At 50.5% G+C, this 26,121-nt stretch overlaps 3 protein-coding genes across 7 annotated transcripts in view; all 3 read right to left on the bottom strand.

Moving 5' to 3' along the window:
• Nucleotides 1–21,317, bottom strand: part of HOGA1 (4-hydroxy-2-oxoglutarate aldolase 1) — a 29,074-nt gene extending 7,757 nt beyond the window's left edge. The window contains exons 1-6 of one of the 5 annotated variants that reach the window (XM_032135069.2): nt 20,754–21,317; nt 6,552–6,680; nt 6,239–6,366; nt 5,337–5,471; nt 4,987–5,083; nt 3,174–3,307 (exon numbers count right to left, since the gene is read on the bottom strand). In XM_032135069.2, coding sequence (XP_031990960.1) covers nt 3,174–3,307; nt 4,987–5,083; nt 5,337–5,471; nt 6,239–6,366; nt 6,552–6,680; nt 20,754–20,964 — 834 coding nt within the window. In that variant the 5' untranslated portion in view covers nt 20,965–21,317. Of the gene's footprint in view, nt 1–2,501; nt 3,308–4,986; nt 5,084–5,336; nt 5,472–6,238; nt 6,367–6,551; nt 6,681–20,753 lie in introns of those variants that run through there. The other 4 variants (XM_032135062.2, XM_032135077.2, XM_032135087.2 and 1 more) reach the window with 4 other exon arrangements.
• On the bottom strand, nt 14,796–16,010 carry CUNH10orf62 (chromosome unknown C10orf62 homolog). The gene has a single exon (XM_032135108.2). The coding sequence runs from the start codon at nt 15,830–15,832 to the stop codon at nt 15,161–15,163; it is 672 nt and encodes a 223-aa protein (XP_031990999.1). The 5' UTR covers nt 15,833–16,010; the 3' UTR covers nt 14,796–15,160.
• A 611-nt stretch (nt 21,318–21,928) lies between the features above and the next one.
• ANKRD2 (ankyrin repeat domain 2) overlaps nt 21,929–26,121 on the bottom strand; it is an 11,375-nt gene continuing 7,182 nt past the window's right edge. Inside the window, exons 5-9 of the mRNA XM_032135165.2 lie at nt 24,704–24,802; nt 24,243–24,341; nt 23,221–23,319; nt 22,932–23,030; nt 21,929–22,078 (exon numbers count right to left, since the gene is read on the bottom strand). Coding sequence (XP_031991056.2) covers nt 21,929–22,078; nt 22,932–23,030; nt 23,221–23,319; nt 24,243–24,341; nt 24,704–24,802 — 546 coding nt within the window. The remainder of the gene's footprint in view (nt 22,079–22,931; nt 23,031–23,220; nt 23,320–24,242; nt 24,342–24,703; nt 24,803–26,121) is intronic.

Raw genomic sequence — 26,121 nt, forward strand, 5'->3', positions numbered from 1 at the left:
GAAAAAGGAAAACTTATGGACACACGAAAACCTGTTCATGAATGTTCATGGCAGCTTTTATTTATTTATTTATTGAGACGGAGTCTCACTCTGTCACCCAGGCTGGAGTGCAGTGGCACAATCTCGGCTCGCTGCAACCTCCGCCTCCCGCATTCAAGCGATTCTCCTGTTCAGCCACTCGAGCAGCTGGGATTACAGACGTGCGCCACCACGCCCAGCTAATTTTTGTATTGTTATATTCTTGGCCCACTGCAACCTCTGCCTCCCGGGTGCAAGCAATTCTCCTGTCTCAGCCTCCCTAGTAGCTGGGATTACAGGCACGTGCCACCATACCCGGCTAATTTTTTTGTATTTTTAGTAGAGACGGGGTTTCACCACGTTGGCCAGGCTGGTCTCAAACTCCCAACCTCAGGTGATCACCTGATTACAGGCGTGAGCCACTGCACCCAGCCCATGGCAGCTTTTAATAGCCAAAAACTGAAAATAACCCAGCTGTTCTTCAACAGGTGAATGGTTAAACATGCTGTGGGGGGCCAGCTGTGGTGGCTCATGCCTGTAATCCCAGCACTTTGGGAGGCTGAGGAAAGATGGCTTGAGACCAGGAGTTCGAGACCAGCCTGGGCAACATAGCAAGATCTTGTCTGTACTAAAAATAAAAAAGAATTAGCCAGGTGTGTTGGTGTGCACCTGTGTCCCAGCTACTTGGGAGGATACGCTGGGAGGATTGCTTGAGCCAGGAGGTCGAGGCTGCAGTGAGCAATGATCCTGCCACTGGACTCATCCCAGGTGACAGGGCAAGACCCTGTCTCAATAAATAAATAATAAATTAACATGCTGTGGTACAGCCATACCATGGTATCCTACTCAGAAATAAAAAGGAATTAACTATTGATACATGCAGCAAACAACCTGGATGAATATCCAGAGAATTATGCTGAGTGGAAAAAAGCCAATCCCCAAAAGTTATATACCATGTGATTCCATATAGTATACTCTTGAACTGACAAAATTGTAAAATGGTGAATGTATGTGTGGTTGCTAGAGGTTAAGGAGCCGGTGAAGGCAAATGTCAGTAGGCATGGCTATAAGAGGATGACATGAGGGACCCTTGTAGGGACAGAGATATTCTGTGTCTTTTCTGTATCAAGGTCAATATCCAGACTGTGAAATTATTCTACAGTTTTGTAAGATGTTGCCATTGGGGAAAACTGGATCATGGGTACATGGAATCCCTTTGTATTAGTTCTTAAAGTTGCATGGGAATCTATAATTATCTAAAAATAAAAAGTTTGGCTGGGCGCGGTGGCTCATGCCTGTAATCCCAGCACTTTGGGAGGTCGAGGCGGGTGGATCACGAGGTCAGGAGTTCGAGGCCAGCCTGGCCAACATGGTGAAACCCGTCTTCACTAAAAACACAAAAATTAGCCGGGTGTGGTGGCAGGCACCTGTAATCCCAGCTTCTTGGGAGGCTGAGGCAGGAGAATTGATTGAACCCAGGGGGCAGAGGTTGCAGTGAGCTGAGATTGTGCCATTGCACTCCAGCCTGGGCACAGAGTGAAACTCCATCTCAAAATAAATAAATAAAATAAAATAAAAAGTTTAATATAAAATATACAGTAGGCCAGTCATGGTGGCTCATGCCTGTAATCTCAGCATTTTGGGAGGCTGAGGTGGGAGGATTGCTTGAGCCCAGGAGATAAACAGCAGCCTGGGCAACATACTGAGACCCCCATCTCTACAAAAATAAAAATTAAAAGTAAAAAAGATTGCTTAAGCCCAGGATGTTGAGGCTGCCGTGAGCTGTCATCACACCACTGCCCTCTAGCGTGGGTGACAGAGAATGACCCTGTTTCGAAAATAAAAAAATAAAAGAAAAAAGATCGGGAGGCCGAGGCAGGAGGATCACTTGAGGTTAGGAGTTTGAGGCCAGCCTGGCCAACATGGTGAAACCCCGTCACTACTAAAAATACAAAAAAATTAGCCAGGTATGGTGGCACGTGCCTGTAATCCCAGCTACTAAGGAGGCTGAGACAGGAGAATTGCTTGCACCCGGGAGGCAGAGGTTGCAGTGGGCCAAGATCGCGCCACTGCACTCCAGGCTGGGAGACAGAGCGAGACTATGTCTCAAAAAAGAAAAAAGAATAGGCTGGGCACTGTGTCTTACGCCTGTAATCCCAGCACTTTGGGAGGCTGAGGTGGGCAGATCACTTGAGGCCAGGAATTTGAGACCAGCATGGCCAATATGGTGAAACCCCATCTCTACTGAAAAATGAAAACAAAAACAAAAATTAGCTGGGCATGGTGGCGCACACGTGTAATCTCTGTTACTCAGGAATGTGAGGCACAAGAATTGCTTGAACCTGGGAGGCAGAGGTTGCACTGAGCTGAGATTGCTGCACTCTAGCCTGGGCAAAAGAGCAAGACTCTGTCTAAAAAAAGAAAGAAGGAAAGAAAGAGAGAGAGAGAGAGAAGGAAGGAAGGCAGGAAGGAAGGAAGGAAGGAAGGAAGGAAGGAAGGAAGGAAGGAAGGAAGGAAGAAAGAAAGAAAGGAGGGAAGGAAAGGATAAAATGTACATTAAAACTTGAATACAGGGGCACATATTTTTCTGTTGCCTCAGACTTCAGAATGACCCTGAACTTGATGGGCGTTCTCTCTGAAGTTCTACTTTGCTTGCCCAACAAAGAATTGGGGTATACAGTCTGACCACAGAACCGATTATTTGAAGACAACACTCTCCTGCCTTCTAACTCCTTTGCCAACCCCAATCATTCCTATTTTTTCAGGACCTGGCACCCGATAGCACAGATTTAGAGGCCCCTGGTTTACATTCTTTCTCTCCAGGCATCTCTAAGTGTGGTCCTAGGGTTACTCTGTCACAATCACACAGGATGTTTGTTTCAATGCATCTTCTTGGGCCCAAAAGTTGGAACTTTAATTCGCCCCTAAGGGAATTTTAATGCACACTTAAGTTTGACAATCAATAGTGCTCAACTTTGTCCAAAGTCAGGATTTTCTGGGAGTCACAAGGAGTTCCCACACTGGGATGTTCTCTCAAAGGATTTTCTGAAAGGAGGAGACTGAGTGGGGCCTGGTGCCAGCCCTGGGTCCTGCTCCAGTGAGGACACAGTCTGCCCACCCCCCGCCACGCCGCGCCCCCGCTGCCACTGGCTCACCGCAGCGTTTGGCTCAATGAGGCGGTGCTGCAGTTTCTGGGCATCTTCCCATTGCCCTGTGCAGCATAGTCGCTCCAGCTGGCACACCTGAGCCCCCAGGACATTGGCCAGGGCACACACGCCCCCCACAGCTCCTGCACGAAGTAAGACGCAGAACGTCAGCCAGAGTCTCTCCACTCCAGGCATCCCAAGCCCTGGTCCCAGCACCTCTTCAACCTGGGGACATTAGATACAGATTTCTATGTCACTTGGCTGGCTACATCAAAGGCATGCTCTGTAAGTCCAGAGTATATATTTCCAGAGAGAAGAGCTGCCTGCATATTCAAAATAGAATCCCGCAGGTCAAGTACTGCTCAGGGCTGATCTGTGAGGGGCAGGGAGCAGAGCCTGAAAGTGAACTCAAGGGCAGTTCCTTCCCTGAACCCCTCCCAGAATAAAATCCCATCTGACAGTTGACACCTCCAGCTTCCTCCAATAGCCCCCTGACTGATCAGTCCTGTAAGAGGGTGGGATGGATGGGAAGCCTTTGTTCTTTTGAAATTTTATTCCCCCCCGTGGATGCAACCAGAGACAGCAGTGGGCAGACTCAGGTCACCAGGCATGTCTTCCCATCGACTGCATAAACCTGAATGAGACCCTCTCTAATCCTCTTTGTGCTCATCAGGGCAATGAAAATGAGTTTGGCTATTATCTCAGAAAGCCCTGCCACTTCTGCAAGCCTGTAAGTATGCTTCTAAGGCTAGATAGGAGTGGAACCCTAGGCACAGTGGTCTCAAAACCGTAGAGAGAGTAGGCAATTGAGAATGAGCTAATAGAGCTGTTTGTGGAATACCTACTATGTATCCCAGGTGCATTACAGCAGCATGGCCCTGATGCTCTCTAATCCTCATGATCCCTCTGTACACAGAGTAGAAACTCAGGCCCAGAGAGGTGAATGATTTGCCCAGCATTACTCAGTGAATGAACTGCAGAGCTGAGATTCCCCCCAGCCTCCAGAGCCTGTGCTTTTTTTTTTTTTTTTTTTTTTAAATCTACTCCACTTTCAGGAATGAGGGAGAAATGGATCCCTTCTTGTTCCCCTTCACTGTAGAGGCCATGACATGGCAGCGGAGATGTACAAGGGCCTAGACAACAAGCCAAAGTCTGGAGGGACCAGATGGATCAGGAACCAGCATTCTCCCCTGCAGTGCTAGAAAAGTCACTCAAATCTCTACTCACTGGGGCTTCAGCTGAAGGGAACAGCTTCCCTTCTTCCCCCTTCCCTCCAGGGCTCAAATCTAATCCAAACCCAAGGACCCTGACCCCAAACAGACAAGAGCAGTTGATCTAAGTGACATTCCTAAGGATCCTGGATTGAAACAGAATCTGATCAGGCAACTGAAGATCCCTGGCTCAACTCTGTAGATCTGACAATTCATTCTGGCCTGGGACAGGGGAGAGGAAAATGGACTCCTGAACTACAGAGGAGGGCCCCAAGGCCTCTGCCCTCAGAGAATGATGTACAAGGTGGGATTAGGGCAGCTAAGTTTGTCATCTAATCATGGAGCTCAGGACTCAGAACAAACGGCAGGCATCCCTACTACAGGCCAGGGATTGTACACGGCCATCCTCCTCCAGCCAACAAGGTTACTCACAGGACCCCAAATTCAGACAAGTAAGCGGCGTGGCCAGGTTTCTGAGTTTTCAGAGCGGGCAGGCTGGCAAACCACCATCTGCAGACCCAGCCCTAGCCCTCACGATCTCTCCCAGCAGACCCAGGTGCTTGGGTATCTCTTAGTCACCCATGACAATTTGAGAGCAGTAGGCGGCCTACCCAAGGCATAGCTGGCCATCAGAAAGCCAGCCGATCCAGCCAACACCTGAAAATCCTGCTTCCTGGTCTTGTGAACAATCAGCCCAATCCTGGTCACCTGCAACAGCAAATGTGGTGTGAGAGCTGTGCCCAGAGCCTCATCCTGGATGAGGGCCGGGTAAGTGTGGTGGAATGAAAGCCCAGTGCCCAAAGAGATGCCCTCAAGAAAGCCCCCAGAGAGCCCGCACGACAGAGAGAATCCACACAGAAGCCAAGGATGGAAACAGATCTCAGAGCTGCCCTCGGGAGAAAAAGTGCTAGGACCCAGAAAAGGAGGAGAGAACCCCAGCTCCGGAGCTGCTGCCACTCACATCACCACCGCTGTCCTTCATGCCCACAATATTCGGGTGCTGGGAAAGCGTGACCACTGCATCCACAGGCAGGTCCAGCCCTGTGTTGGCTGGGACACTGTACAGCACCACAGGGATTGGAGAGAGATCAGCAACCTGGGGGGGTGCAGAGAAGAGCAGGAGAGGGCAGCCGCCCCAGGTCCCAGGAGCCAGAGACTTGAGACCCACAGGTCCCAGCCTGCTTCACTCCAGGGCCACCTGGACAGGCTTCCCTCCCGTGCTACATGCCCCAAGTGTAAGCAATCACAGTGGGTCATATTTATGGAGTGCTTTCCATATGCCAGGCACAGTTCTAAGGCCTTTATGTTCCTGATCTCATTTAATGCTCACTGCAACCCTATGAGATAGATGACATCGGCCGGGCGTGGTGGCTCACGCTTGTAATCCCAGCACTTTGGGAGGCTGAGGCAGGTGGATCACGAGGTCAGGAGATCGAGACCACGGTGAAACCCCGTCTCTACTAAAAATACAAAAAAAAAATTAGCCGGGCGTGGTGGCGGGTGCCTGTAGTCCCAGCTACTCGGAGAGGCTGAGGCAGGAGAATGGCGTGAACCCGGGAGGCGGAGCTTGCAGTGAGCCAAGATTGCGCCACTGCACTCCAGCCTGGGCGACAGAGCGAGACTCCGTCTCAAAAAAAAAAAAAAAAAAAAGAGATAGATGACATCATTCCTCCAATTTTAGAGGGGAGAAAGCAGTAACACAGAGTGGTCAGGTAAGCCTCCCAATGTCGTGCAACTGATCCGTGGTGGCAGTCCATCCATTTCCTATAGCTGCCGTTCATGTGAAGCACCACCCCACTCCCAGCTTCCCTTATCTCCTCTCCCTGGGCAGAGCCTCCTCTTGGTCTCAGGCCCCACACACACCTTGGTGTAGTGGTGAATGAGGGCTGCACTGCTCATGCGGCCACGATAGTAGCAAGGGGTCACCACCATGGCCGCGTCAGCCCCGACCTGGGCCATGCTGACGGTCATCTCCACTGTGGCTTGAGTGGCTGCCGGAGGAAGGAGAGAGGTGAGAGCAGGCAGAAGGAGGCCTGGATCAGGACACTGGGCCAAGCGCAGGTGCCTCAGCATGTCCCAGAAGAGGCAGAACAAGGAGATAGGACCCAAGCTAGGGCCTAGGAGCCTGGATCCTGCACACCCACCCACCCCCAGGGCCCAGGGCATTCTGGCTCACACTCGCATCCGGAGCCAGCTAGCAGGAGCCTGTTCTTGGGCATGGCCTGGCGCACACGGCTCACCACCTCGAGGCGCTCACTGCTGGTCAGGAAAGGAAACTCTCCATTGGAGCCCTGGACCACGAAGCCTGCAACAGACACAGTTGACCAACACCTTCCCATCCTCTACCGAACAACCAGGACATTGGTGTTCCTACCTTCCAACACCATAATCTTTCACACATTTCCTTCCCATCTTTGCAGGCAGAAGGTTCCCACACAACTGCAATGACTGTTCACATCATTTTTCTATTTTAGACACAGGGTCTTGCTCTGTTGCCCAGGCTGGGATGCAGTGGCTCAATCATAGCTTGCTGCAGCTTCGACCTTCTGGGCTCAAGTGATCCTTATGTAATATGGTTATTACAATTTTAAGCCTTGTAGAAATGGAATTAAGCTTAAATAGCCTTCTGCAGTTTGCTGGTTGTTTAATACTATGTTTTGAGCTTTGTCCATAGCAGCACACGTAGCCCTGATTCATTCATTTTACTTGCTCTATGGTATTCTGTTGTATGGTTAGAACACAATTTATTTTTCATTCTCTTGTTGAGAGCATTTAGAATGTTTCCTTCTTTTTGGCTGGGCCTGGTGGCTCACACCTATGATTTCAGCACTTTAGGAGGCCAGGGTGGGTGGATCACTTGAGCCCAGGAGTTCAAAACCAGCCAGGGCAGCATGGCTGCCTGTCTCTACCAAAAAATGGCATACCTGTCTCTACCAAAAAAGAAAAAAGAAAAAAAGAATGTTTTCTTCTTTTTGCTGTTGCAAATAATGCTGAAACAAACATTTTCTGTAAAGTCTTCTGTGCATATGTCTAAGAGTTCCTCTAGAGTTCAGATACTTTGGTGTGTAATTGCTGAGTCATATCTATGTGCACCTTCATCTGTGACACATTTTTTATGTATTTACTTTTTCTTTGAGGCAGGGTCTCACTCTGTCACCCAGGCTGGAGTGCAGTGGCACAATCACGGCTCACTGCAGCCTCGGCCCCCTGGGTTCAAGTGATCCTCCTGTCTTAGCCAGCTAGGATTACAGGCATGAGCTACCACGCCCAACTAATTTGTGTAGTTTTTTTTGTAGAGATGGAGTTTCACCATTTTGCCCAGGATGGCTCGAATTCCTGGGCCCAGGTGATCCTCCCACCTTAGCCTCCGAAAGTGCTGGGATTACAGTCATGAGCCCCCATGCCTGACTGTGTGCCGCATTTCTAATCAATCAGTGTAGACCTCAGGAGCAGCATAGAATGTCGTACATGCCAAATCATGGTATTGTCAGAACAAATTTTTGCCAACTTTCTGGGTGAAAAGTGAATCTCATTGCTTTATTTTGCATTTTCCTGTTTTTATCAATCATTTACTTGGGATATGTCTAACCAGTAACCTGTACCAGTTACGGGTGAGTCACAGTGCCCAGCCCGCTTAACTTTCTCTTTCTTCTTTCTCCTCTCCATCCCATTCCATTAAAGAAAAAAAAAATGGAAGTAGTTTACAAACACAGAGTACAATACAACAGGATTCTTTTTTTTTTTTTTTTTTTTTTTGAGATGGAGTCTCGCTCTGTCGCCCAGGCTGGAGTGCAGTGGCGCGCTCTTGGCTCACTGCAAGCTCCGCCTCCCGGGTTCACGCCATTCTCCTGCCTCAGCCTCCCGAGTAGCTGGGACTACAGGCGCCTGCCGACACGCCCGGCTAATTTTTTGTATTTTTAGTAGAGACGGGGTTTCACCATGTTAGCCAAGATGGTCTCGATCTCCTGACCTCGTGATCCGCCCGTCTCGGCCTCCCAAAGTGCTGGGATTACAGGCTTGAGCCACCGCGCCCGGCCAGGATTCTTAATTAATAGAAGGATATTTGGGCCTGTAATCCCAGCACTTCAGGAGGCCAAGGCGGGAGGATCACTTGAGGCCAGAAGTTTGAGACCAGCCTGGGTAACAAAGTGAGACTCTGACTTTACAAAAAAATAAAAAATAAATAAACCAGGTGCATTTGAAGCTGCAGTGAACTATGATTGTGCCACTGCACTCCAGCCTGGGTGACAGAGCAAGACCCTGTCTCAAAAAAAAAAAAAAAAAAAAATTGGAGGCTATTTGGGAGAAGGAAATGAAAATAAGGCCGCAAGCAGTATTGGTATACAAAGTTTCTGCCATATAGTTGTGAGAAATGAGCCAGAAATTTGATGTGGAGTTTCCCGACAGCCAGAGCTAAAAGGGAAACATGGTCAGCTAACAGACATGTAGAACTCAAAAGATAAAAGCAAAGCAACTGCCCCGGAGAAACACAGAGTTTCCTGGCACTGGGACCAAGAGAAATTGTTCCTGTGAGTCATGCTTCAGGGGACACTGTGTGATGTAGACTCCACTTCGTTCCACCAACCTTTTTCCATGCTGTTCACTACACCATCAGATTCCAGAGTGAGTTGCCAGGATATCAGGATATCTCTCATTGGATATTTAGCTGCTTTTTTTTTTTTTTTGAGTAGTTATTTTGCATTGGTAACATTGCAGGGAACATCTGGAGGCACACAGCTTCTCACTCCTGTGGGATTGCTTCTGGGGGATTGATTCCTCTGTGTCAGGCTAGCAGCCCAAGGAAGGGCCTCCTTGTGTCTTGCTACATGGGGCTGCAGTGCTCTCCGTAAAAGCTGCCAGCCCTGGATGAGGACTCCAATCTAGCTATGATTGGACCAGCACCCTCTGACTAAAGAGTCAAAGATCAAACTCTTGCCACTCTCTCTTTTCCAATACCAAAGTCATCTTCCTCCCCACTCCTGCCTGCTGTCCTGGGCTGGGGCAGGTTCTTGCTGCGGCCACTGATTCAGCCACCATCACCCCCTTCCTTCACCTCTCATCCTGCTGGTCAGTTCCAGGGGCCCTCTGGGCCCCACAGGTGGAGCTGGTCTAAACAGCAGGACAGCTGAGGCTTGCACTCTGGGACTCAGAAGCAGACCCTGTGCTCAAGGCTTCTATGACACAGCCCTCTCTTCTGTCTCATTGAAGGGGGCAACTGACCCATGCCTGACTCCCAAGAAGGAAGAAGTGCCTGGCTGGAGAAGAGGGAGTGTGGCGTAGTCAGGGCAGCACTAGACTCAAGAGTCACCTCTGGATATTGAGCAAGTCACATCACATCTTTGAGTCTCTGTTTCCTTTTCTATGGGATGACAGTGAAATCATTTCAATCCTAGCTTATAGGACTGTTTTAAAGGATAAGAAAATGTCCCAGAAATCTGTGAATGGGTACCCCAAAGAGCCCCTCCTTCACCCTGGTTAGATGTCCAGGTGTGAGCCTGATGTGTCCCTGTTAGTGTAGAGACGGGGCCAGAGGAGAGGAAAAGGCCAGGATCTCCAATGAACCAGGGACTGGGGAAAAAGCAGAAAAGCAGAGGGCTCACAGAAGAGGGGTCAGATGCACAGGCCCTGAAGTCAGAGAAGCCCAGGCTAACTCAGTCAAAAAATGGTGATGATATTAGTGCCTTTCTCAGAGTTTTGTTTTGTTTTGTTTTGTTTTGAGACAGAGTCTCACTCTGTTGCCCAGGCTGGAGTGCAGTAGTGCGACCTCGGCTCACTGCAGCCTCTGTCTCCCAGGCTCAAGCAATTATCCTGCTTCGGCCTCCCAAGTAGCTGGGATTACAGGCACCCGCCACCATGCTGGCTAATTTTTGTATTTTTAGTAGAGACAGGGTTTCACCATGTCGGCCAGGCTGGTCTTGAACTCCTGGCCTCAGGTGATCCGCCTGCTTTGGCCTCCCAAAGTGCTGGTGATTATAGGCATGAGCCATCATACCCAGCCTCTCAGAGTTGTTTTGAAGTTTAAATGAGATACTATTTGTAAAGTACTTCAAATAGAACCTGGTGCTCACTAAGTGTTAGCTGTCATTCTTATGGAGTCAGGAAAAAGTGCTCAAACCTTAAATCAGGAGGGTGGCTGGTATTGAAGGGGAGGCTGCTCTCAATGACCTCTCATTGTACACCCACTGTGATATTAGGAGTGGGTGTGCAAGTCCCCCTCCAGCTGCAAGACAAAGAAAGATACTCTCCCCTGCCCCCACGATTGCACTTGCTGCTCTGGGAGCTGGGGTGGCAGAGAGGGGAGTGGGTGTTTGGGGCTGGGGACACATAAGCAACATGGTGACTTACTGTGGCTAAAAAGAATCACATAAGGAGTGTCCCCAGACATTATTATGCCTTCTTGGTCCATCATCACTGCCACCTCCTCTGAGAAGTCTTCCTGGGATCTCTCCACTGGGCCTCCCTGCTCTGCATTTCCATTACCTGTTCCTTGTATAATATTTCCCCATGGACAGCACCCATCTACAAAGGTCCTCAGAACTCTTCAATCCCCCACCCCTGCCCCCATCTGTGGAATTAGACAAAATTTTTCAATCTGACCTCTCCTATAAAATGAGAAATTGGGCCGGATGCAGTGGCTCACACCTGTAATCCCATTACTTTGGGAGGCCAAGATGGGCGGACTATTTGAGGCCAGGAGTTCAAGACCAGCCTGGCCAACATGGTGAAACCCTGTCTCCACTAAAAAAAATTAAAAATTAGGCCAGGCACGGTGGCTCACACTTGCGATCCCAGCACTTTGGGAGGCCAAGGCGGGTGAATCACAAGGTCAGGAATTCGAGACCAGCCTGGCCAACATGGTGAAACCCCGTCTCTACTAAAAATACAAAAATTAGCTGGGCATGGTGGCAGGCGCCTGTAATCCCAGCTACTCGGGAGGCTGAGGCAGGAGAATTGCTTGAACCTGGGAGGCAGAGGTTGCAGTGAGCCGAGATTAGGCTACTGCACTCCAGCCTGGGCGACAGTGCGAGACTCCGTCTCAAAAAAATAAAAAAAATTAAAAATCAAAAATTAGCCAAGTATGGAGGCGCGCACCTGTAATCCCAGCCACTCAGGAATCAGAAGCAGGAGAATCACTTAAGCCTGGGAGGTGGAGGTTGCAGTGAGCCCAGATCGCACCACTGCATCGTAGCCTGGGTGACAGAGTGAGACTCTGTCTCAAAAAAAAAGAAAAAAAAGGCCAGGCGCAATGGCTCATGCCTGTAATTCCAGCACTTTGGGAGGCCAAGGCAGGCCAATCACTTCAGGTCAGGAGTTTGAGACCAGCCTGGCCAATGTGGTGAAACCCTATCTCTACTAAAAGTACAAAAATTAGCTGGGCGTGGTGGTACTCGCTTGTAATCCCAGCTATTCGGGAGGCTGAGGCAGGAGAATCACTTGAACCCGGGAGGCAGAGGTTGCAGTGAGCCGAGATCGTGCCACTGCACTCAAGCCTGGGTGACAAGAGTGAAACTCGGTCTCAAAAAAAAAAACCAAGCTGACTGCCATGGTTCCCCAGACACACTGCACTTCCCTCCCTCTACACCCTCACTTGTGCTCCTCCCTTCTGCCTGGAACACCTTCCAAATGCCATGACAGCCAACAAGCTCAAGTCCGCTCCCCAGCATTCTGTTTTCCTTACCCAGTGCTTGCTTTACTTTGCCTGGATGCATTCTCGCCTCCTGTGTGACGCCTAACATAGGTGTTGAGGTGTGTATTGACAATTTGTTGTGCAAAAGAAAAGAAGTTCTTTATTTTTTTCTGCCCTGGTCTGTGGCCAAAGTTTTTTGCATGACTTAATTCATAACCTCCCTCTGGAAAGAAATTACAATTCCTGATGAAACGCTTAAGCATTTTCCTGATGAACTTTATCTATCCTTTTCTTTTTTATGTTTTTTTTTTGAGACAGAGTCCGGCTCTGTTGCCCAGGCTGGAGGGCAGTGGCCTGGTCTCGGCTCACTGCAACCTCCACCTCCCAGGTCCAAGCAATTCTTCTGCCTCAGCCTTCTGAGAAGTTGAGATTACAGGTGCCCGCCACCACACCCAGCTAATTTTTCACATTTTTAGTAGAGATGGGATTTCACCATGTTTGCCAGGCTGGTCTCAAACTCCTGATCTCAGATGATCCACCCTCCTCAGCCTCCCAAAGTGCTGGGATTACAGGCGTGAGCCACCGTGTTCGGCCCCCAATGAACTTTAATGGAATTAAGACTTGATCTGGAAAATTAGCCACCCTCCCGGCCAACTCTCAGGCAAGAGCCTAGAAGCTGTTAACTACTTTTCTTTGTCTTTATGTAGTCTTAACAGTGAGTGATCTGACCATTCTCTTTTTTTTTGAGGCGGAGTCTCACTCTGTCGCCCAGGCTAAAGTGCAGTGGGGCAATCTCTGTTCACTGCAACCTCTGCCTCCCGGATTCAAGCCATCCTCCCAACTCAGCCTCCCGAGCAGCTGGGATTACAGGTGGGCACCACCATGCCCAGCTAATTTTTGCTTATTTAGTAGAGATGAGGTTTCACCAGGTTGTCCAGGCTGGTCTCAAACTCCTGACCTCAAGTGATCTGCCCATCTTGGCCTCCCAAAGTGCAGGAATTACAGACATGAGCCACCACACCCAGCCTGACCATTCTTTTTTTAATAAAAATATTCTTACCAAGAGTATATATTTGAGTTAGCTGCTTACAGGTCATTTTGCTTGCATTACAACCATAATCAAACTTTGACACGCACTCATAGTCAAATTGTCTGAAAACTTTTTTTTAAACTTGAAATATTGAATTACTTTTAGACTTACAGAAAAGTTTCAAAAATAGTACAGGGATTTTCTGGCTGGGCGCGGTGGCACCCACCTCTAATCCCAGCACTTTGGGAGGCCGAGGCGGGCGGATCATGAGGTCAGGAGATGAAGACCATCCTGGCTAATACAGTGAAACCCCGTCTCTACTAAAAATACAAAAAATTAGCCAGGCGTGGTGGCGGGTGCCTTTAGTCCCAGCTACTTGACAGACTGAGGCAGGAGAATGGCATGAACCCGGGACGCAGAGCTTGCAGTGAGCCGAGATCGCACCACTGCACTCCAGCCTGGGTGACAGAGCAAGACTCCATCTCAAAAAAAAAAAAAAAAAAAAAGTACAGGGATTTTCTATACATCCTTCACCCAGCCTCCACCAATGATAATGTCTTACCTACCTATACTATGATGACCAGAACCAAAGAATTAACACTGGTACAATGTCATTAACTAAGGACTTTATTTGAATTTTGCCAGTTTGAGTCTGAGGCTGCAGTGAACTATGATATCACCACTGTACTCCAGCCTGGGCAACATGGCAAAACCCCATCTATACTAAAAATACAAAAAAAATTAGCCAGGCATGGTTGTGTGTGCCTTTGGCCTTAGCTACTCGGGAGGCTGAGGCATGAGAACCACATGAACCCGGGAGGCAGAGGTTGCAGTGAGCCGAGATCGCGCCACTGTACTCCAGCCTGGGCAATGAAGCGAGACTCTGTCACACACACACACACCCACACACACACACACTCAAAAGGAAAGAAAAAAAAAATTAGCCGGGTGTGGTTCCACACACCTGCAGTCCCAGCTACTTGGGAAGCTGAGGTGGGAGGATAGCTTGAACCCAGGAGGCAGAGGTTGCAGTGAGCCGTGATCACGCCTCTGCACTCCAGCCTAGGCGGCAGGAGTGAAACCCGGTCTCAAAATATATATATATAAAACAAGAAAAAAAGAGAAAAGAAAAAAAAAAAACAAGAAGATCAGGTTAAATAGCTAATGAATGCAGGGCTTAATACCCTGGGTGGCGTGTTGATAGATGCAGCAAACCACCATGGCACACGTTTACCTATGTAACAAACCTGAACGTCCTGCCCATGTAACTCGGAACTTAAAATTAAATTAAATTAGAAAAAACAAACAAGAAGAGAGTGTTGTGCCCACTCAGTGGCTATAGACCTAGGTGGTGGGGAGGTACTAACATGGATCCCAAGGGGCCCCAGGAAGCAGGTGGGGCTGGGGAGAGAATTGCCTTGTAGGATGCCACATGACTTGAGAGCAAAGATAGCACCAAGACGACAGGAGCCCTTATTCCCACCTGGCTTAGTTACTGTCCTCTGAAAGCCTGTTTCTCGTCCAAGCCCAATACCTGGCTGCTCCCCTTTTCCCTGGCAACATCAGGTTGGGGGTATTGAGACGTCTGGAGGTACCCCTTTTCCAGAACCTGAGACCAGGGTAACTGTTTTATGGAGCTTTAAATGAGGCCCAGTGAAAAGGCCCCAGGCCAGGGCCCACACGCAGAGGACTGCTGGAGAGGGAGCCCCCTCTCTCCATCCCTGCCAGATCTTAGGCTGCCCACAGAGCCCCTGGACTCGGAGTGAAGGCACACAAAGCTTTATTGGCTCCATTCCAGGCAATGACATCAGTGTGGGGCTGTTGCCTGCTCCCATCTGTCTTCTCTTAGTGGGTCTTCAGAGGCCTCAGGATCTGTCTCACCTGCGCTGTGTCCTCCCAGCTCTCCCTCCAACAGGGGCCATCTTCTGTGGCAGACCCCACTCATGGAGTTTAAAGAGCCCATAATCCCTGTGGGGAGCCTAAGAAAGTAGGGATTTGGGCACAGCATCTCACCCTGGGCTGCATAGATGGCCCCGTAGGACAGAAAACAGACGTGTGTGTGAGCTAGCCTTGCTGGGGGCAGGGGCGTCTCCATCCATGGTTAGGTGGCTTCCAAGAAGTCATAGATCTAGTGTCTGCGGTTGGGCAGGCTGTGGCTCTGGTGGCTTGGGTGGCCATGGTGACTGTGGTGACTGTGGCCACAGAAAGTGTGTGTGTGGTTGGCACCAGCTATGGTGTTTTCCCGCTGGGTGAGGAAATTCTTTTGCAGCTTCATCTCCACCTCCTCGAGGGCCCTCAGCTCCTCTTGGTTGATGTCCTTGGACTCCAGGTGACCTGAGTGCTGGTAAGCTGTGGCCCGCTGCAGCATGGAGTGAGCCAGGTGCCGCCCCTGGGTGTCAATCTCCTTGGTGCAGGCAGCCACAGCGGCCCACGTGGCCTCATCGGTGGATGGGGCTTTTCCAGACTCCTGGTGGATCTCTTGGATCACTGAGGGCCCAGGTATCTTCTGCCTGCTGGTGAAGGATTCCCGGTGCAGAGCGGAGCCCACTTCTCCGTGCCTCGTGGTGAAGGTCTCTATGTGAACCGTGGTGCTGGCCTCTCCACTCCCACTCTCAGTCTGGGTAGCGTTGCCACTGGTGCTGGCATTGTTGTTGAGGGCCAGCTTCTCTTCGGAAAGGCGACTAAAGTGGGATTTGATCCAGCTTTCATTCTTTGCTTTATGGGATTCTGGTGACTTGTCCTTGTCTGGTGGACACTCAGAGGTTGCCTTTCTTCTCCTCTTTCTCTGAACCCACAGCATGAGACCTCCACCTCCCAGCAAGAGGGCAGTCCCCAGCACCACCTTGCATGATGGCTGCTGGATGAGCTCCAAGAAGGTCTCCAGGACCCTACACCAGGCAGGCAGAGCTAGGAGCACACTGGGCGATCTCTGGTGGTGTGGTTCATGCTTGAAAGGGCAGGCTCCCCAAGGATGTCTGACGGGCAGGCCCCCTGCTGCACCCTCCCTAGGTGCCCCCCATCACCTCAACAATGAACCCCATTGTGAGGAAGGCAGTTGGGGGTGGGGTGGGGAGAGTGGGATGGGGAGAGGTCGCAGCATCCCTCATGTCTAGCCTGTCAGGCATTGCCTGAGGCCTGGGTCCTGTCTCCTACCCTGACAGCTGTCCCCAAGCTCAGTGAAAGGGCCGCTTCTCTGATTCTGAGTCCTTCTGCTTGGAACCCATTCTACAACTTAGGCCTTTGTATCTTCCAGTCTTTGGTTTCTCTCCCTCCCCATCTGGTGGCCCCCAGGGGGCAAAGGATGCTGGGTCAGGCTGGCCATGGCAGAAGGATCCCCTTGACTGGGCTGATATCCTTTCCTAGCCATCTGAGACCAGTGCACCTCCATCCAGTGACCATGTCTGCTGCCAGCCTGGCATATTCCATCCTCGTTTGCAGCCCCTGGCCTCACTACAGGGCAGAGTTCAGAGTGAAAAGAACCCAGGAAGGAGCTCATTCTGGAATAACTAACATGAGGTCATAATGGGCTGAGGGCGGGGAGGCAAGCAGTGGGCTGAGAAGGCAGAGTGGACAGGAGACTTCATTGAGTCTAGATCCCTGGGGCCACTCCCAGATGGTGGCTGCTACCTCTTGCCTTAGTGATGCACCTACAAACCCGGAATTTGCCCCCCCATAAATAGGCATGGTTCGGGTTGTGAGCATGTGGTCTGGCTGGCCAGGCTTTCCATAAGTGCAGACAACTAAAAGCCTAATTAATCTCTAAGGCCTCTCAGGGTATAAACAGGCCTGGGCCACTGTATTTTTTTTTTTTCCCTCAAAAGCATCCAGCCCATTTAAAAAAAATAAGAAATGCCGAAATGGGGTTGTAAAAATTGTGATGCTTTAGACAAAATATTTTCTTTAACAGAGTAATGGTTTAATATATACAAAATATTATATCATTGCAAGAAAGCATAGTCCACTCTACGTGTGGAAGGAATAGGACACAAATGTTTTATGGAGAACCTCATCTTCCCAGTCCTGCTAGACTAGTTCTCTGGTTGGCTAACCTCATTTGGAAATAACAATTCAAAGTCCATCTTTGAGGGTGTTTATGGCTGTGAGTTCAGGGCCATAGAGCTCTTCTGTAATGACCCCTTCCTCTAGTCTCTAGTCATAACTTTTATTTAAAAAGAATACTCTTGGCCGGGCGCCGTGGCTCACGCCTATAATCCCAACACTTTGGGAGGCCGAGGCGGACGATCACGACGTCAGGAGATCGAGACCATCCTGGCTAATGCGGTAAAACCCCATCTCTACTAAAAATACAAAAAAAAAAAAAAAAAAATTAGCCGGACGTGGTGGTGGGAGCCTGTAGTCCCAGCTACTTGGGAGGCTGAGGCAGGAAAATGGCATGAACCTGGAAGGCGGAGCTTGCAGTAAGCCGAGATCGCTCCACTGCACTGCAGCCTGGGAGACAGAGCAAGACTCTGTCACAAAAAAAAAAAAAATATTTTTATTCAATCAAACCGTACAAATTAGCAATGTAAAAAATTTTTAAAAGAGCTACAGGCGCCTGTAATCCCAGCACTTTGGGAGGCAGAGGCAGGCAGATCACTTGAGCTCAGGAATTCGAGACCAGCCTGGGCAACATGGCAAAATCCCATCTCTACTAAAAATACGAAAAATTAGCCGGGTATAGTGGTGTGCACCTTTGGTCCCAGCTACTCGGGAGGCTGAGATGGGCAGGTTGCTTTAGTCCCAGGAGGCAGAGGTTGCAGTGAGCCAAGATCGTGCCACTGCACTCCAGCCTGGGTGACAGACTGAGACCCCATCTTAAAAATAAATAAATAAATAAGAGGCCCAGCGTGGTGGCTCACGCCTGTAATCCCAGCACTTTGGGAGGCCGAGGCCGGTGGATCGTGAGGTCAGGAGTTCGAGACCAGCTTGGCCAACATGGTGAAACCCCATCTCTACTAAAAATACAAAAATTAGCTGGGCGTGGTGGCAGGTGCCTGTAATCCCAGCTACTCAGGAGGCTGAGGCAGGATAATCGCTTGAACCCGGAAAGCAGAGGTTTCAGTGAGCCAAATCGTGCCACTGCACTCCAGCCTGAGCAACAGAGCAAGACTCTGTCTCAAAAAAAAAAAAAAAAAAAAAAAAAAAAAAAAGAGAGCTACACAGTTTCAGGGAGTGCTTTCCAGAAGAATCTCTAACTCTTCACTGATTCATCCAGAGCAGCTTTCCACCTCCTATTTGTTTTAATAGAGACAGGGTCTCACTATGTTGGCCAGGCTGGTCTCCAACTCCTGGTCTCAAGAGATCCTCCTGCCTTGGCCTCCCAAAGTGCTGGGATTACAGGAGTGAGCCACTGTGCCTGGCCCTCATCTCCTCTTTAGAGGACCTTTAACCGGCTGCAGGAGGCCCTTACAATGTGATAAGTTCCCTCCTTAGCCTGAGTGTTGGGCTGCAAAGTCTACCTCAGGGGCCAGGACAGGGCAAGAGAAACACAGATTTCAGAGCTAAAGTTGTTTGTGTCTTCCTTCCTGGGCGTTTTGGCTGCACCCTGGAAGCAGGGAAGGGACTCTCTATCTCTGTGTTTTCTGTGACAGTGCTTTGGGAAGATTATATTGACCCTGTGGCTAGGAGCCTGAAGGCTCAGTGCCTATTCTAAAATGAGGAAACTGGATTTGAAAGGTTAAGTGGTTTCCCCAAGGTCTCTGTTAACTGGCAGAAGTGGCAGGATTCTTGCCCAGGTCCTCTAACTCAAGATGCTGGGCTCTTCCTATCACACCCCGCTGGCTCTCTGGTGTGTGGGTGAGTGATCAGATGGGAGCTGGAGCCTGCATAGGTTGCAAGGGAGACAGACAAGTGGGTGTGTGCAGCCCACAGCCTGCTAAATCCACGGAAGCCTGTGCTCCTGGGCACCCCATGCCCTCTGCAATAGTCGCGGGGTGGCCCAGAAGGGAGGGTCCAGAGAAGAGTCTGGGGGTCTCTGTGGATTCTCTGGGTGTCAGGCAAACACCAGATGCAAAGTCCACCCTCTCCACCCTGAACTAGAGCATCCTTGAACCTTGAAGCTGAAGCAAAGTCTTCACTTAGAGGCTCAAAATGCTTATCACTTCAAGAGAACCAGGACCTCACCAAACCTCCAGGCCCCACGAGCCAAGCACCAGCAGAAACTTAGTTGTGTGCCTGCTCAACGTGGGCCTCCACAGGGCATTCATTGTCTCCAAGGAAGGGGCACATTCCCTCAGTACTGAGTTATGAATGATGAACGTGTCCATCAGGCCAGGGGTCACAGTCACAAAGCAGCTTTGCTGCAATGCCAATCACACTGTCATTTTAATCATTATTACCACTGGAATCAGTACCTTCCAATGTATATTCCTCCACAATTTATAGCATGATTTCACTTGCATTCTCGCAGATTTTTTTGTCCAACCATCCCATAATATGAGCATTATCACTCCCATGTGTCCAATAGGGACAGCAATCATCCCACACTAAGTCAGTGCCAGAGCTGTGATTTGATTTTTTTTTTTTGAGATGAAGTCTTGCTCTGTCGCCCAGGCTGGAGTGCAGTGGTGTGATCTCAGCTCACTGCAACCTCTGCCTCCCGGGTTCAAGCGATTCTCCTGCCTCAGTCTCCCAAGTAGCTGGGATTACAGGCACCCACCACCACGCCCAGCTAATTTTTTCATTTTTAGTAGAGACGGAGTTTCACTATGTTGGCCAGGCTGGTCTCAAACTCCTGACCTCATGATCCGTCCGCCTCGGCCTCCCAAAGTGTTAGGATTACAGGCACTCACCCCAGAACTGTGATTTGAAACCAGAGTCCATGGTCTATACGATACTGCCTCAATGGCAGCCACACCAAAGCTAGTGCTGACCAGACACTCTGTTGAAGCAGTGTGGCCTAGCAGCTCCAAAGGGTTTATAATGAGAGTCAGTGAGGAGTAAAACGGAGCGTGGGCCATGCAGTCAAACGAGGTGCAAACCTCAGCTCAGCTATGTGTTAGCCGAATGACCTTGGGCAGTGACCATGTCACTCTGAGGCCCAGATTCCCATCTGTGGGATGGTCCTACAGAGAGCACTGCCTCAGGGGATTGTGCCGTAAGTAATGGGGATGGGCGGAGCAGGGCAGGCAGGATTTGACATTTTCTTCTACCTTCATTTATTGCGCCTGGGACTCTGTTACATGTTGAGTGTTGCAAATATCATCTGGTCCCTAACCTCAGAGTTGGGGAGACCCATGTGTAAAGAGAGATGGGGTCACAGGAGCCACAACAGGGAGAACTAATTCTGGCAAGGAGGCTTTGTCCAGAAGAGAATGTACAAACAAACTTTGGAGGGAACTGGGACTGTGACTGGGCTGCCACGTGACCCCAGCCACATGCCCTCACATCTGCACTGAGTGACAAGGTTGACAAGGATTTTCACACCCATTATCCAGTCCAACCCCAGAATCACTCTGGGAGCTACAAAGACACTTTAACAGTTTACAGCTGGGTAAACTGAAGCAGGCGAGGTTTAGCTTAAGGTTACAGGCCAGTGTGGAGCTTCCTGCCTGTCTACTGACTCCAGACCAGTCTCCCCTGTTCCTCTCCCGTAATAAAATGACCCACTGAGTACCAGAATATCCCTGGACAGCTTGACAGAGCCTGTGTACCCTCCCTTGGTCTCTGGCTAAAGGGCCACTCACATCTCCCCAGGTCCCACAGGGGACAGCCCCACTTACCTCGGAAGGGGAAGGTGCCCAGTTTGTGCAGATTCTCCTCCAGTTTCCCATAGTCCACCTCTGCAGTGGCAGTGAAGGGGGTGGTCACAGGGGGGTAGATGCCCGCAATGTCCACCTTCTTCCCCTCCCTTGAGGCCCAGCCCCCCACATTCCTGGACAAGCTCCTGCTTAGTCCCTGCCTCACAGAGGACCAGACTTGGGGACCCAGCATCTCTGCAGGAGGCCTGAGGCACAATTGGTCTATGTCCCAGAGTGAGACTCAGTTTGAACTCTTTCTAACCCCCTATTAATGATCAATGTGTCTAGTTAAAAATTTGCGGCCTCCCTGACTTGTGGCCACTGGGGCAGGCCTGAGCTGGGAGTCCCCAGGGTCAGGGGCAAGGCCTATAGGCCCCAGGGGGCCCTCTTCCTTCTGGGTAGCAGCTGAAGAGATGCCACAACCCAGTGTCCCTCTGGCCAGATGGAGGACTGGTTTCTGGGATCCCAATATTAAAGGGTATCTCCTTCGGTATCTCCAGTGGGATCTGGGCCCTCCTCCCACAATTCCCAGCTCCAAAGCCAGAAGCCCAGCCAGTTTTCCACGGGGAGTTCTGAGGTTGGTGGAGCTGATTGGCTGAGCAGGCCCTGCCCTGTGGGAGGTGTGGCAAGGCTGGGCAAGAAGCTGCCTGTGACAGGCTGTCCAGCCCCTGCCCCGCTCCCTTACCAGGCTCCTCCTGCCAAGGCGGCCACGTGACAAGCCTGTGCTAGCCACACACAGCCCCATAGGACAGCAGTCACCAGGAAGGGGGCCAGGATGAGTGTATTACCAAGTCAATCCACGCAGGGGCCAAGCCTGGCCCTGGAGACATGGGAAGGGGCAGGAAAAGTTGAGTGGCAGGGAAGAAAGGAAAAGAGACCACAGTAAAGAAGCTGCAGGGCTGGCTCAGAGGGCCAGTTTCCCTCCTCCCCAAACCAGCATTTGCCCCCAGTCTTCCTTCAGTCCCAAAGATTTCAGACACAAATGGAAATGAACATCGCAATTAGCAAAAACAGCTTTTTTATTGTGGTAGTTTGTGGGTGCTCCTGGATCACGCAGAAAAAAGGCTGGGCCCTCAGTTAGCTCTGGGAGCCATTCTTAGGACTCTGTGGCTGTACACAGAGAGGGGCTGGGTAGCTGGCTGGGCTGGGGCACGCATTCACTGGGCTGGCACAGGCTGAGGGGTCTCCCGCCCACTCTCATTAGGCCCCTCCAGCCCATTATGCTCAGCCCCCGGCTCAGGATGCTCCAGGGCGTGCCGGGTATCAGCCTGCCACAGCTGTACCAGGTCCGTCGGGGTCTTTCCTGCCTGGGGGGATGGCAAGAGAAAATCTGTTAACTGTCCTGAAGGCTTTCACAGAAGGTACCCTCATTGACACCACCAGTGCTTCTCAAATGGGGGCAACTGGCATTGTGTGAAGATACTTTTTGTTGTCACACTAGGGGATGAGTACTACTGGCATCTAGTGGGCAGAGGCCAAGAATGCTGCTTAAATATCCTACAATGCATAGGATAGTCCCCTACAACAAACAATCACCCAGCCCTAAATGTCAATAATGCTGAGGGTGAAAACCCCTCATTTATACCTTCTCCATATTTTCCTGCTTTTCTCATTATCCCTTTAGCCTTTCTTGAGCCCGAGGGACTCTCCCATGCCCTCCTTTTGTGAATGCTCTGGGCCCCAAAGAAGAACTTGGACTAAGTGTTCCCTAGTCCAAGGTGTTCCCTGGACACCTTCCCCTTCCAAGGACTTCCTGCCTAGATCCTAAGAAAACTCAAAGACCACAGGAGCTGACATGGGGTGCTAGGAACTGTCATGCCAGCTGAGTGCTCGGTCCCTTCCAGCTCTGGCCTTTCATGATTCTGGCCTCCTTGGGCCAGCACTTGAGGACCCCCTCTGGCCTACTTGGGGGTCTTTGGGAAGTCCTCTTGCTGCCCCTCCTGCTTTCTCTCTGCACTTGCACTCTGGACATAGACACACATAGAGAATGGGGCGGGCAGTTGGAATGCTGCTCTGGAAGAGGACAACTTTATGTACTACGGTGCTGGCCAGAGCCAATGATACATGTCCCTAGGCGGGAGCTGCTCCAGGGGCCTGGACAGCCCCTCCATCATGTGAGTGCTCACACCAATGACTGAATCAGGGAGGGAATGAGCTTACCAGGTTCTTGGTCATCATGTCAGCCCCATGCAGGAGCAGCAGTTTGATGATTTTGTAGCGGTTGAGCCTCACAGCGTCATGCAGGGCAGTATCCCCTTCCTAGAGTCAGTGTAGCACTCAGTATGGCCCTTGCGGGCAGTGGGAGGAGGCAAGGGTGATGGGAGGTGGGCTAGAGACCCTGCTCAGGAGCCAAGTCCTGAAGGCCCCAGGAGGAAGGACACCACCTGTAGGGGCCCGCAGGCTGCCCACACACCCATGGCAGGTGAGCAGCGGACAGGCTAGCACTCACCCTGTCTCTGGCATTGATTTCCAGGCCCAGGGATAGAAAGTGCTCCACAATCTCCACCTGCCCTGTCCGGACTGCCACGTGCAGCGGGGTGCTCAGCAGCTGGGTGGGAGGAATCAGGAAGGAACTGCTGGTTGACAGGGCCTGAACTGTGGTACCCCTGGGGAGGGGTGGCTGTCCTAACTCCAGCTTAATCCCTCTTCCAAGTCCTAGTGCCAAGGCCTGAGCCCTGGAGGGGCAGAGAATGGTACAATTTCTTACCATCCTATCCAATGGTCTAACTCTAAAACCTTAAATGCCACTTCCTCTGGGAAGCCTTCTATGATTCTCCTCTCACCCAGCTGCTCACTATTCTACCCTTCTTTTAATAATCATAATAGATGTCATTTATTGAGAGATGACTATGTAATGGACATGGCAAAAGCTTACAAGACGTTTGCCTTATGTTGAATAAATAATTCATTTACATATGTTTTCCCACCTAATCTACACAAGAACTCTGCAAGACATTTTACAGATGAGGAACAGAAGCTCAGAGGCTATCACTTGTTCAAGGTTGTACATGAAATAATGAATGAATAGAAGGATGGTGCATAAATAAATAAATAAATAAATAAATAAATAAATAAATAAATGAGGGGATGAATAAATGGAGGAATGGATGGATGGATAGACAGATGAATAGATAGGTAGATAGAAGGATAATGACAGATAGCATGAACAAATCTTGCATCTTTTGAGTGGTCCCAAAGCCCCCAAGACAGTGAGTCTCTTGTCCTCCCTTCTTGTCTGCTCTTCCTGCTCCTATCCTCAGATGGTGGTTCCTCAAGGGCCTGTGTGGATGGCAGGGACCCAGCCCTGGGCTGGGAGGCCAAGTAGGACACTGTTTTAGCTTCCCTGCTCTGCAGCCAGAAACCAGACTAGCTCACTACCTTCCTGCCCCCTGGGCTTTCCTGCCCTTAGACCCCTGCCTTCCTCCCCACAACCACCCCAATGTCTGTTGCTTCTGAGCATTTTTGCCTCACCTTATCCCTCACATTGGTGTCTGCTCCATGGCTTCGCAGAAGTTTCACCACCTCTAAGTGGCCCCCTCGGCAGGCCCAATGCATGGCTGTGCAGTCCAGCTAGAAGGAAATGATGGGGTCTAACTACAGAGCTGCAGGGAAGAAAGTATTCGGGGGGAAAGTACCCAAGCCAGGAGGGCAGAGGGATATCTAGGGGAAAGATACAGGGAGCAGGCCTGGGCATGGGCAACGGACCAAGCGGAACAGAGGAACACTCAGGGCCCATCTGGTCCAAGCCAGACTCTCAGAGGATGCTTAGGGAGGAGAAGCGGCTTACTCAAGGTCACATAAGCCACTGAGGTGGAGTCTGGCACCTGAACAACCGGTTCATGCTTCAGGTTGGCACAGGTGGCAGGGAGAGGGTGTCTGTCAGTGCTGGACCCACCTCCTGTCTCCCATTGAATACCTGCCCTCTCACTCACCCGATCCTGGAAGTCCACAGTGGCCCCACTATCTAGAAGCTTCTCCAGGATTTCCATGTGGCCTTCCAGGGAGGCTCGGTGCAGTGCTGTCCGACGGAACTGTCCCCAGAGAGGCTGTCAGGGCCTGGCCTCTGGGTCCAGACCTGAGCCCATCTCCCACCCAAGCTGAGGCCCAGGCCTTCCCACCAGCTTGATTCTCACCCCTGTGCTTGGCCCCCATGTTTTCTGTGTTCTGCCAGCTCCCTTATGCTCTATCCAGACCAGCCTGGGAGTCCTCTGCCCCGGGGAACCCGACCTTCTCACTGCCCCCCAAGCACATCAAGCCATGCCTCTCTACAGGCGGTTTCCTCTGCCAAGCATGCCTGTTTTACTCTCACTTCCTGGGAGTGCTTGATGAAATCTGCTACTCTTTCAAGATGCAGCTCAAATGCCATCATTTCCTTGAAACCTCTAGGCCAGGGCTTCCCTAGGGCCCAGATGACCCTTAACTGTGAGAGTGTGTTCGAGGGCAGGTCAAGTCTTGCTGGACTCCCCAAGTGCCTAGCACAAGGCCAGAATGAACAGGCGACACTGATCACTGATTCAAAGAAAGAATAAACTTTTCCCCTTCTCCTTTCTGCCTTGGACTTTTGAAACGCTCAAGCCACAATATCTTTCCATATTCTCATGATCCGGTTACAGACCACACACAGTGAGTATCTTTCCATATTCTAATGATCTGGTTACATGTCAGTCTCCCCAAGGAACCAACCATGGTCTGTTTTTTTGTTTTGTTTGTTTTGCTTTTTTTGTTTTGTTTTTTTTTGTATTCTGGCACCTAGCATGGTGCTCAGAAGTAGGAGGTAGTTGGACAGACTGAGAGGATGAAGACTTTGGAGTCTAAAGAACAGAAAGGACATGTGGTCCAAGTCTACAATAATGCAGACCAAAGGTGGAAAACCACTAATGTGCCAAATCCCAGGATATGAGAGCAAGAAAGCACCCCAGGAAGTGTGAAAGAGGCAGTTTCAGGGAAAACAAAAAGAATTATGATGGGTGATGAAAAATTTAGAAAATATGGCTGCAAGGGGCTGGACACGGTGGCTCACGCGTATAATCCCAGCACTTTGGGAGGCCGAGGCGAGTGGATCACCTGAGATCATGATTTCAAGACCAGCCTGTTGTCGAGTGCCAACATGTTGAAACCCTGTCTCTACTAAAAATAAAAAAATTAGGCCAGGCACGGTGGCTCACGCCTGTAATCCCAGCACTTTGGGAGGCCGAGGCGGGCGGATCACGAGGTCAGGAGATCGAGACCATCCTGGATAACACAGTGAAACCCCGTCTCTACTAAAAATACAAAAAATCAGCCGGGCGAGGTGGCGGGCACCCGTAGTCCCAGCTACTCGGGAGGCTGAGGCCGGAGAATGGCGTGAACC

This window comes from Hylobates moloch, unplaced genomic scaffold (genome assembly GCF_009828535.3).
Source record: "Hylobates moloch isolate HMO894 unplaced genomic scaffold, HMol_V3 SCAFFOLD_3, whole genome shotgun sequence".
Taxonomy (NCBI): domain Eukaryota; kingdom Metazoa; phylum Chordata; class Mammalia; order Primates; family Hylobatidae; genus Hylobates; species Hylobates moloch.